The following is an 11649-nucleotide window of genomic DNA, read 5'->3' as shown; positions in this document are numbered from 1 at the left end:
CTTGTGTTGTGATTCTGTCTATTTTATTTCTCTGTGAAATGTATTTTCTCAAGAGAAAATGATGTATTATTCCCAACAAATATAATATAGTTAGTTAAAAAAATTGTGAAATGAATAAAAAATGTCACTTTGTTTACGATAATATTTTAAAGTCAATAAAAATCAATTTAATTAAAAATAATTAAAAATATTTTATTTTGTATTAGATATTTTATTTTTCAATTTTCTGAAATCATATTAAAATTTAAAATATATTAAAAATAAATTAAATAACACATTTTTTAATACGGTTAACAAAATACTTATTTGACAAATAAAACTAAAAAATAAATAGTATATTTAGAAACTAAATTTATAAATTAATATAAAATTTAAAATTTCAATACATTTTTATGTATTTTTTAAAAAAAATTTCAAACTTCTATTAATAATAAGTTTACTTTAACTTTTCTAAACACGTTACCTAAATTCAAACTGAAAATAACCAAATGGGTTAAGTCTACCACCTTGTTCTAATTCCAAATCACGTTGACTGGAACATTCGTGATTTGCCCATGGCTCCTAACTTTTAAGCATATTGACTCTTGATTGATACATTTTGTCCCATTTCTTTTTCAAAAAGAAAATTTGGAAAAGTTAAAGACAATTCTTTTCTTCACTTCTTGTTCTTAGCATTATAACAACATTTTGATAATCCTTTTAGCTGAATTTAAAAGTAAACACCATATTATGATTTTTAAAAAAAGGAATAGAAAATTTCAACAGAAAATGGGGAAAAACCCTAAACGCCCAAAATCAAAACCTGTGTTTTAGATCCAAAGAAACATACAAAAGCAAACAAGTAGTATCAAATATGAACTCAATTAGTCAATTCTACCTAATATTAAAAAAAGTTTCTTATTTGGAACAAAAAACTAACCTCAAAATCATTCACAAAACAAACTCTAAATTGACGGGGAGAAAAAATGGGAGACACCAATGTTTAGAAAAAGAAACCGAAATAGAAAACAGAAAAGTAAAACAAAATCAATGTGCCAACTTGTTCACGGGTTCACACGAGCGTGTTTTTTTTAACACTCCAGTTCCAATAACGTTTGAACTTCAATGTTCACACAAACACACCTAACACACTCTCTCTCTGGGGCACAGAAACTCGTACACTTTCTCTCTCCTCCACTGTGTCCTTTGATTGAAATGTAAAAGACTTTTACTATTGCTCCTACCGACACGTCCCTTCTAAATTCACTACCACCCCATTTCACCAATTTTGCTTCTTCCCTTTAAAAATCATTCCTTTCTTCATTTTCCCTTTGATTCTTCCTCTTTTTCACCATCTTTGATTCTGAGTTTCTGACCCTTCAGCAGCGAAGAGATATGGCTCTTGAGTCAGCTCCTTCTTTAGCTGACCACAACAACATTCGAGGAATTCCAACTCATGGTGGACGCTATGTTCAGTACAATATCTATGGCAACCTCTTTGAGGTTTCAAGGAAGTATGTTCCCCCCATACGCCCTGTGGGAAGAGGAGCTTATGGTATTGTTTGGTAAGGAACAAAAAAAGATTTTTTTTTTCTGGGGTTGTGGTTATTTTGTTGGATTGATTTGCTTCATCAGTTGGTTTTGCTGTTTGGTGTGTGTTTTGTGAAAAGGGTTGTCCTTTATTGATCTATTTGTTGCTTGCATCTTCTATTTTTGGGGGGTATTGGAATGGTTGACTTTGAAAGCAAGGAAGTGAATTGTGATGACAATCGTAAGCTTTTTGTTGAATCTGAATTTGAATGTAAGTGGGAGTTTACTCAGTTTAGTTCAGAATTTAGAATTTAGAAGTGGTTTTGTTAGTTATTTCTTCAGGTGGATGGTGTTGTAACTTATATTCAATGCTTTTAGTATTGGGGTTTGTGTGATTTATGAGCTGAATTTGAGCTATTAGCTGAGCTGATTGTGATTCTACAGTTCAAAAATGTACTATTTTTGGTCATTGATTGAGTTTCAGAGAAATACTTAATTGAAATTGATAGGGACTCGAGATTCACTCTTATGGAATTTATTTAGGATATAGTTTTGCACATTTTGTATTGTGCCTTACATTATCTTGTTTTTCAGCTTAATTTACTTTTGTTTGGAGCTATCTGTGTGTCATAACCTACAGTTTTCATTTTCTTTTTCATCTGTACTTGCCTTTGACTTGTGACAACCTATTTTATTGACTTCAGGTAACCATAAAATGAAATTCTTTTCTATTATTTCCAGAGATAAGGATCTATTTTCATATTGGTGAAGAAGTTGAGATACTTTCTTTGAGCACATCACAGCAGTTATATTATTTTCTCATGTTTGAACTTGGAGATAGGATTACAAATGAGTGATCATTTTAGAGCTTGTTTGAAAACCATTTAACATGAGAAAAGAATTCTATTTCCTTTAAGAAAAGAATTCATTTCTATTTGAAACTCAATTCCATGATTTGGAATGACTACAATATATTAATGGAATAGAATTCAAGTTTGAAGAGTGTGAGAGTTGATTTGGAAATCAGACCCTTTTTGGTCTGATTTACAAATGAAGGAAACATGAGAATTGGAATTCTCAAAGGAATTCAAATCATTCATTTAGTTGTTCCAAAGCCAGAAAAAAAAATTCAACTCTTGAGTGAAATCTAATTCCTAGCATTCCAAACAAGCTCTTAGGGGGGAAAAATAGTAGATAGATAGATCTAGATAATGGGGACGGAGAGATGCATTCTGTACTACTACTGCTATTGTTCTGCTCAAGCCGAAATTTAAATGCGATAAACAGTTCATTTTGATTGGCTTTTTATCTGGATACAAAATAAATTAGTACCTTTTTTATATAGAATTCACTAAATACCTTCTTAAAATTTTGTTTTGTTTTTTCTTTTCATTAAAGTACTTTTTTCCTATAGAAAAGCCAATCTAAAATCATTCTTATGGTATCTTTGGTAATGTTGACACTGTAAATAGTGCAATTCGTGGTATTTTTAGACTCATCAGTGTAAGTGGATGTATATACTTGTGGATGGTTATTATAATTTGATGCACTTGACTATTATATTGTCTTCAATGATTCATGTGATTTAGATTCTTCGTTTATAAACATTGTGATGGACTAATACTATTCTACATTTCCTCCAGTGCTGCTGTGAATGCGGAGACACGTGATGAAGTTGCCATTAAGAAGGTTGGCAATGCATTTGACAACAGAATAGATGCCAAAAGGACCTTACGCGAAATTAAACTTCTCCGTCACATGGATCATGAAAATGTAATTTTGGTTAACTTTTTGTCCGCATTCTTACATTTGAATCTTGTTTCCCTCATCAGTATTGCTTCTTTTCTTTCTCTTTGATTTTGGGATAAGGCAATGTCATTTTTTATCTGTTTGGAAATATGCATTTTCCTGTTTTTCATATGATTTTGTTCTTTTATTATTTTTCTCATATGTTAAAGCTCTTAGTAATGCATTAACCATGTGGTATAATTCATAGATTTGAACTCTAGATAGGATTCAAATTTCTAATGATTTTTTCCCTTATGCATACATTAATATACAATGTAGATGTCTTGGTTTATGTTTTTTAGGATGGAAATTCTTCTACTGAACCATACTGTTCTGTACTTCCATGTAATGTATCTGATTTTCATGATCATATAATTGAAGTTTAGCAACCCAAAACATGCTCTTGAATGTAGTAAATTAGATCATGTTAAGTGTCCTTTTTTGATGTTTGTATGTATGTTTTCTTAGGCATTTGATGGCGGAGTCAGTTTTTCACTTTTTCTTGTGCTTAAATGATAAAATGGATCGATACTTCATGCTTGTTTCTAAGCCAGCCAGTCTCTAGCTATATGTTCACTTTGATTCATGAAAGTTGATTGATTGGGATGTTGATATGATGATCTAAATTTTCTTATTTTACTTTCTGGTGAAGGTGATAGCCCTTAAAGACATTATAAGACCACCACAGAAGGAGAACTTCAATGATGTGTATGTTGTTTATGAGTTAATGGATACCGATCTGCATCAAATAATTCGTTCCAATCAACCATTGACCGATGATCATTGTCGGGTTAGCACAACTTCTTTTCTTTTAGGCTTTAGCATATGCATTTTATGGAACGTGTGGATACAAGAATGTTTTTACATTCCTAGGAATTTCACACTAAAAACCTTACATAGGAATGATTTTACAATGCAAGATTCTCAGGAATTTGAAAAATTTTAATGAACACCACGGTTCCTTGGTGAATTCTCCTTTGCCGTATTTTGGCCCAAATGTAATTATACTTTTTCTCTCACAGAAACTGATAAGGTATATTTTGCAGTATTTTTTGTATCAGTTGTTACGAGGACTCAAATATGTACATTCAGCAAATGTCTTACACCGTGATCTAAAGCCTAGCAACTTGCTACTGAATGCAAACTGTGACCTTAAGATCGGAGACTTTGGGCTTGCTAGAACTACATCTGAAACTGATTTTATGACTGAATATGTGGTTACTCGATGGTATCGAGCTCCAGAATTGCTTCTTAATTGTTCAGAATATACTGCAGCTATTGATATATGGTCTGTTGGTTGCATCCTCGGTGAAATAATGACCAGACAACCCCTCTTTCCCGGAAAAGATTATGTTCATCAGCTGAGACTGATCACAGAGGTATTAATTTGAGAACTTGGATGAAACTTTTTAATGCTGAATTCTGAATGCATGCTTTAATTTGTTTTTGTTTCTTCCATATATCAGAATTTTGGATCCATATATAATTGTTTTCACCATTCGAATTTGAATTTTTGTGTGACAATGTTTAACAATAAAATTTAAACTTGCATGCATGTTTCCTCCACTGGATTATCAACATTAGCATTTCTAAGTGGATCCTATGAACTTGAATTATCCATTACCTTTTTTTTTTCCTTATTATTATTATTTTTTTTTACAAAATAAGGTGGAGTAACATATGATGCATACTATCTGATACTTTGCAATGATTGATATAGGCCATGCATCTTTTTGTAGAGATTATAAATTCTCACACTTTATGTTGGATTTTCTTCTTGTTGAGAAATTTATGTATAGTGTTTTCCTTTCTTTTTTATTTGCTTTTAAAAGCTCATAGGTTCACCTGATGACGCCAGCCTTGGATTTCTACGGAGTGATAACGCTCGTAGATATGTAAGACAGCTTCCACAATATCCAAGGCAGCAATTCGCTGCTAGATTTCCGAACATGTCTCCCGGTGCTGTTGATTTGTTAGAAAGGATGCTTGTGTTTGATCCAAACAGGCGCATTACAGGTAAAACAACCTTCAATGATTTGTTAATTTAGAACAAACAGATTAAATAAAATTGTCATCAACATCAAGATCATTGTCTGAATTCTTTTCTCCTCTCAAGTTTAAATGTTACAAACTATGAAGTTATTATGGCATCTTTGTAATCCAACATTGATGCAAGATTGTAAAACTATTTTCTGCTGATAATGTATACAAGTTAAATTAAATCTGAAGTAGTCTTCTATAAATGCAGGATTTATTTTATCTTATTTTATTTTATTTCATTTTATATTTTTGTTGAATCTAAACTAATTTGTTTTGTTTTGTGTTGCTTTGCAGTTGATGAGGCATTGTCTCACCCGTACCTGGCACCGCTTCACGATATTAACGAGGAGCCTGTTTGCGCGAGACCTTTCAGTTTTGATTTCGAGCAACCATCATTCACTGAAGAAGACATCAAAGAACTCATCTGGAGAGAATCTGTGATGTTCAATCCTGATCCACCTATTTATTGAGAATTTTGCATTTGACTGTTGCATGTCCATAGTGAAAATACTTCATAACTGATGTGAAACACTTCTTAGGAAGTTTGTTAGTTTCCACAAGACATGAAACATGTTGGATATGTTGAGATATAATAATTTATTTTTTGTTTTATTTTGGGTAAATTATGTTCAGATTCAATGAGATTTGTTGTTGAGGTGTCTCTTCAGGTATTTGTAGTTTATGTTAGGGATCACACATTTGTGTTAATATGGAGAGAAAAAATAGGAATAGAAGTTTTCATTTGTAGAGACATAAATTGTGAGACAAAAATGTAATGCTCTAATACTCTTTTTTACATGCTTGCCTGTCATGAATCCTACTAGTTACTAGGATTATTATTTGGCTAAACTGCATTGATTTCTTTACTTATAGTTAGATGGTATTACATAGATACCTTTTTATTTGTAGGACCATACACTAACCTTTCAGATTCAGATATATAGGTTATATGGCATTTAATGTTTTTGTATTATTTTGAAGTGTGTAATTTTGATACACTCCGTATAAAATGTTTTACAAAGTCATTCAATCACATTCGTTTTTTTGGATGACTATTTACACAGTTAATGTAAATGGTGGTAATTTTGGTTGAAATGACGTTACGTAATTGAATTCAGTGTAAAACTATTTTACACAAGCATGACAAATTAAGGGGTGTTAAGTATAATTTTTCCTATTAGGTTGTTTCAATTTAATTTATCCTTACTGTATTGAGTCTTATGCTCAAGTGCATCAATTCTGTATAAGATCCTCATGTCATGATTAAAACCAGCAAATTTCTATTAATATTAGCTTTTAAAAACTAGCAGTAATATCAAGCCAAGCATAGGGAAAAGAAAACCATTTTCCATTTTCATTACTATAATTGCAAGGATCTCATATCTTAAACCCCAAGCTATCAAGATTAAAAAAGAAAAAAGAAGACAATAAAAACACTTCTCTCAAAACATATAAATATGGTACATAGGCTAAATACACCCCAACCATAAATATAGCTCATGAAACTAGGAAAGTAGCACAGTAGAAGCACATTTCTTAAGCTCCAAGCTATCAATAGGAAGAGGCTCCTGAGGAAAATCACAAGCTGAGATTTTTTGTGGACCTTGATCAGGTAACAAGCTACAAGGTGGAGGAGTAACCCCACTTGTCATCCCTTCAATATCAGCACAAGTCCAAGGTTGTTTCTTGGCCTTTGCAGACAACCCTATTGTCACATTGGCAATGCAAATTCCAGTAAAAGGGTCATTGGATATCCCTTCAAACCTTGCAGCAATGGTAACATTCTCAGCAACAACATCTCTATAGTTAATCCCCTTGATCTCAGGCAATGCATTGGGATCATAATGGCTATCGGCATGCGAATTGTAGTCGCCGGTCATCTTGAATGCCCATTTCATAGTGTGAAGGTTCATCCGTTTGACATATATGTCCCTCACAAACCCTCCTCTTCCTACCGCCGTCTTGATCCTTACGCCTGATTCTGTTTGGATTGCTGTGATGTCCTCTGCTCTGACATCTTGAATGCCGCCGGACATCTCACTTCCTAAGGCGATGGTTGCGCTGTATGGTGATATGCATGTTAGTCTTCTGATGGCTAGTTGTTTTGTTGGCCAACCGAATTTTATGCCATACTCGTCCCATCCACTCTTGACTGCAACACAATCATCCCCGGAAACTATGTAGCAGTCTTCAATTCTTATGTTTGTGCAGGAATCTGATAGGATCAAAATTGAAATGAGATAAAACATTTCAGTACAAACATTGGTAAATTAATGTATCAAAACCCATTGCAACCAAATACATTGATTTAAAGGTGAAGAAAAGTTATAAGGAGTTAGCAACAAGGCTCATCCTTAAAGACTCTTTATTAAGTAAGGAATGATGCACTCGTTAATTAAACAAATCTTTACTAACCTGGGTTGATGCCATCTGTGTTTGGAGATGAGACAGGAGCAATGATGGTGATTCCTTGCACAATAATATTGCTGCATAATGTAGAATATTTTGTTAAAGGAGAATTAAAGGTTAAAACTTTTGTTATAATTTAATTCAATGGAAGTGAGGGGTTACCTGCTGTAAACAGGGTGAACATTCCATGATGGGGAATTAAGGAGAGTTAGAGTTGAGATTTGAATGTTATCAGAGTACATAAGTTCAATGAGGTAGGGCCTTGTGTACTTCAACTTCTTTCTGTGGAACTGTTGCCACCAAAATGCACCCTGCCCATCAATGGTCCCATTTTCCCCTGTTTACCAAAAACCATCTCAATATTCTTTTTGGTACCTCATTAATATCAATATTTAATTATTTATTCAACAAACATCAATTCATCATCATCTCATTACTCCATTTAGTATATTAAAACTAGGGGTGACAATCGCTACAAAACCAGCCAAAACGAGTCCGTTTAACTTGCCGAAAAGGCATACTAAACTTAATTTAACTGAGGCCACCAAAGAAAAAATACTTGTCAAACCATCCCGCTTAATTCATATTTCATAGGCTTGGCATGACAGAACAAGTCGGCAGACACTTATAAATTTATGTTAATTTTTTGTTATTTAAATTAGTTTTTACCTTGTCAAATTAAAAAATATCGTAGATAATTCAAAGAACAAAAAATTGTTTTTTTAAATTTATGAATTTTATCAAATATTTTTTATAATTAATTAATTATCAAGTTATAAATTCAAGTTATAAATTTTATTTAATTAACTTCATAAAACAAATTTTAAACTTTTCAAAAAAAGCCATTTATGGCGGGTTGTCCTTGTCCACCAACAATACGGAACGGGCTAGAATTTTTAACCACCTATTTTAGTCTGACCCGGTTATTGGTGAACTTTTGACAGCCTGATTTTACCACCCTTAATTGAAACAAGTAAATTATGATAATTACTAATTAGTACTTTTTTTTTTTGGAGATTCAATATTGAATCTTTGTACTTTTTTTTCCTTAAAAAAAAGGTTCATACCTGTGATGATAACATCAGTTAGATTTGTTCCAAATATGAAGCTTTGGTACCTTCCAGCTGGTGCATCTCTTCCTCTACCGTATGATGGGAGGGGCGAAAGGGTTGGCCACTCACTCATATCCTAAACCATTTTATTAAAAATTAATTAATAATTAAAAGAAAACATATGAAAGTGGCAAATTTAGCACATGTGGAAGCTTATGTCCTACTAAATAAGAAACGACGAAATGACGAAAGTGTAATGGACCACACTATGGCACCGGCAGAGTTGGTGTGTGTATTCCAAAAGGTGATAAGACAATGGTTTTTCTTTTTCACTTTTTTGCTTTCATGAATTATATTTAAGAATATTGTTCTCATATTTTAGGTTGGGCTAAAAGTGAGGGAACTTGTGACACCATTCTTTGCTTCCATCATTTTGTGAGTCACGTGATTCCTTTCATAAAACGTACTATTTCTATTTCATTAAAGGGCTATGTCTATATGATATTGACATTCTTTAATGAAATTCAATGAATTCTTCCAAAAATAAAATAAAATTGCCAACATATATCATTTCAAAAAATCATCTTTCCAATTACTCTATCTAAGAGTAGAATAGTATAGGTTGGCTCAATATGCAAGAAAAATTAGTCCAAAATTATTTATTTGGCCTGGGAAAATGTTCTAGCCAAAATTATATATGGCTAAAATATGGGTGGTTCAACATAATTAACAGCACTAACTTATACATTGATAAGGTGTATTTGGTTTGTGATTACATTTTTTGTTTTCTAAATTTTACAAAGAGAAAAAAAAATATTTAATAAAATACAAAACAAAAATTATTATTTTTTCATAAAAATTATTCAAATCAGACGCAGATTCGTGGTACACTATCAAAGGCAGGGCATATATGTAAATGTGTAGTGAAATAGTGAAAAAGAAACTTATCTTAATATTTGATAAAACAACTAAAGATGGAAAAAGCTTTGTTGGGATGGTACATTTAACAAATCTTTTTTTTGGTATGAAAATAAAAGTGGAAATATATTTTAATATTATAATATTTTGGTGTTTTTTATTTTTTTTAATATAAATTAGACAGTCTAATTTTTGTACCTCTTATAAATCAGACAATTCAATTTTTGTACCTCTACAAATCAGACTTCTAATAAATTAGACGGTCTAATTTCTATTTCTCTAATTAAACAATTCCACGTTTAAGAAAAATACTCTAACAGTTCACATTTCAAAAGAACACCATTACCACTCTAATATCAAAAACAAAAAGTGACATTTAACTTCTCAAAATTAGATTAGTGTCATGTTTCATAAAATACAAAAATACTAAGTATTATATAAAACGGTATCGTTCGTAATATCGCTTAATCTTAAAAATGGTTAGTTGATTTAGTAATTGATTATTGTGTATTATAACTTAATTAGCCTAGATTAAAGAATGAGTGAAGAAAAAAATTGAGATACCTGAGAAGCAAGTAGAACAGCATCTTTGTCAAGATAGAGTGTGAAGTGGCTGGTGAGGCTAAAACTTCCGGTGAGCCACTTGCCGGCCGGAACATAGAGCTCGGAACCGCCGTCCGAACCGTACTGACTCAGATTACTAATTGCAGCTTGAAATGCCTTTGTGTTTGATGTTTTTCCATCACCAACACCACCAAAATCCGTCAATGATGCAGTGTGTGCCCTGCAGTTTATTGCATTGTACTCAAATGAAGTTGTTACAATCTTGGATTTTCTACTCTCTCCAATCCCTGAACTTAGCATTGCCACAAAGAATAGAGCAAAGATTGCTCTAGAAACTGCCTGCATAAAACAATTAAATGATTCATGAAAACAAAAGTTTGTTTGAAAATGAAGAAGTGGGAAAAGGGTGTTACTTAAGCTTGTACCTTCATCATGTGAGGTTTCCACAAGAGCTTCATCTTTAGAAAAATGACCTTTTTAATTTGGATTTTGTTTATGGTGTATTTGGAAGAGTGATATTATGTCAGGTATTATTTATAGTGGAAGTTGTGTTATGACCAATGTCCAATAGGTAGTAGACAATTTTACAACTAATCAGAGTAAATTTTGTGTATCATCCAATGAGCGTGGAAACTAGAGACTTGGAGTGTTAAAATTACTCTCAAATGAATATAGCGAGAAAGTAAGAAAATAAGTATTTAATTATTTCTGAACTAAGGTAATGAAATTTGTATGCGATAAAAGTTATAAATTTAATAGGATTAATAGCTTACTTTATCATTTTAGATAGTCTTTCTCCTTTCATAACAATTTGAATTCGAGAATTTTTTTTTTCATTAAACAATTAAGTACTACTATTAATATTGCATACATACTTAGATTTTTAATCAACTATATTAGATGTATATTAAATTAGTTATTAAAAATACTTATTAGTATAAAACATACATAAAAAATAAATTAAACTACATTTATGTGCACATAGTATTTTTGGTTTATGTTCGATTGTTCGTCAAGATGCGAGTTCGGTTGGATATTGAGTCGAGAGCCACTACTGGTGAGAGGAAGGTTTTCGGACCTGAACGCAAGTTTTGCAAAGAAATGTGCTGCTACGATCGTCGGCGTGTCAGCAAATGAAACTACCTGTAAAGATACTCAAATGTTAAAGAAAGTGTCTATACGACGAGACGGTTAATTAAGGTAAAGATAACGTATCTTGGAAGAGGAGTAGATCCTTTCCTATTTATATTACCTTGTACTTGGGTGGATCTTCTGCTACGAACCCGTCTATTTAAAAGGCAGAAGCTTCTAACAACTGTTCAGGTCTTTTTCAGGAGGTAGAATAACACATAGTTCATTTTTTCGTGTA

At 32.1% G+C, this 11649-nt stretch overlaps 2 protein-coding genes across 2 annotated transcripts; one reads left to right on the top strand and one right to left on the bottom strand.

The window, feature by feature from the left end:
• Positions 1-1056: 1056 nt before the first annotated feature.
• On the top strand, positions 1057-6209 carry LOC107485865 (mitogen-activated protein kinase homolog MMK2). Its single transcript, XM_016106406.3, has 6 exons — positions 1057-1544; positions 3153-3282; positions 3950-4087; positions 4344-4676; positions 5130-5313; positions 5632-6209. The coding sequence occupies exons 1-6, from the start codon at positions 1375-1377 to the stop codon at positions 5805-5807; spliced, it is 1131 nt and encodes a 376-aa protein (XP_015961892.1). The 5' UTR covers positions 1057-1374; the 3' UTR covers positions 5808-6209.
• Positions 6210-6666: 457 nt separating this feature from the next.
• Positions 6667-10843, bottom strand: LOC107485863 (probable polygalacturonase). The gene is made up of 6 exons (XM_016106403.3): positions 10706-10843; positions 10281-10619; positions 8814-8934; positions 7909-8083; positions 7753-7823; positions 6667-7552 (listed from the first exon to the last, which is right to left on the bottom strand). The coding sequence occupies exons 1-6, from the start codon at positions 10736-10738 to the stop codon at positions 6843-6845; spliced, it is 1449 nt and encodes a 482-aa protein (XP_015961889.1). The 5' UTR covers positions 10739-10843; the 3' UTR covers positions 6667-6842.
• Positions 10844-11649: the final 806 nt, after the last annotated feature.

The sequence above is a fragment of the Arachis duranensis genome, chromosome 4 (assembly GCF_000817695.3).
Source record: "Arachis duranensis cultivar V14167 chromosome 4, aradu.V14167.gnm2.J7QH, whole genome shotgun sequence".
NCBI lineage: Eukaryota > Viridiplantae > Streptophyta > Magnoliopsida > Fabales > Fabaceae > Arachis > Arachis duranensis.
Note: the sequence above shows the minus strand (reverse complement) of the source record. Positions and strands in the feature narration are given on the sequence as shown.

Bases quoted from the DNA above. Each gene is read 5' to 3' on its own strand.
- LOC107485865 (XM_016106406.3), top strand. From the start codon at position 1,375: ATGGCTCTTGAGTCAGCTCCTTCTTTAGCTGACCACAACAACATTCGA. The intron at 3,283-3,949 runs GTAATTTTGGTT...TTTCTGGTGAAG, and splicing joins GTCACATGGATCATGAAAAT to GTGATAGCCCTTAAAGACAT. The intron at 5,314-5,631 runs GTAAAACAACCT...GTTGCTTTGCAG, and splicing joins TCCAAACAGGCGCATTACAG to TTGATGAGGCATTGTCTCAC.
- LOC107485863 (XM_016106403.3), bottom strand. From the start codon at position 10,738: ATGAAGCTCTTGTGGAAACCTCACATGATGAAG. The intron at 10,620-10,705 runs GTACAAGCTTAA...TGTTTTATGCAG, and splicing joins GGAAACCTCACATGATGAAG to GCAGTTTCTAGAGCAATCTT. The intron at 8,935-10,280 runs GTATCTCAATTT...AAAATGGTTTAG, and splicing joins CTGTTCTACTTGCTTCTCAG to GATATGAGTGAGTGGCCAAC.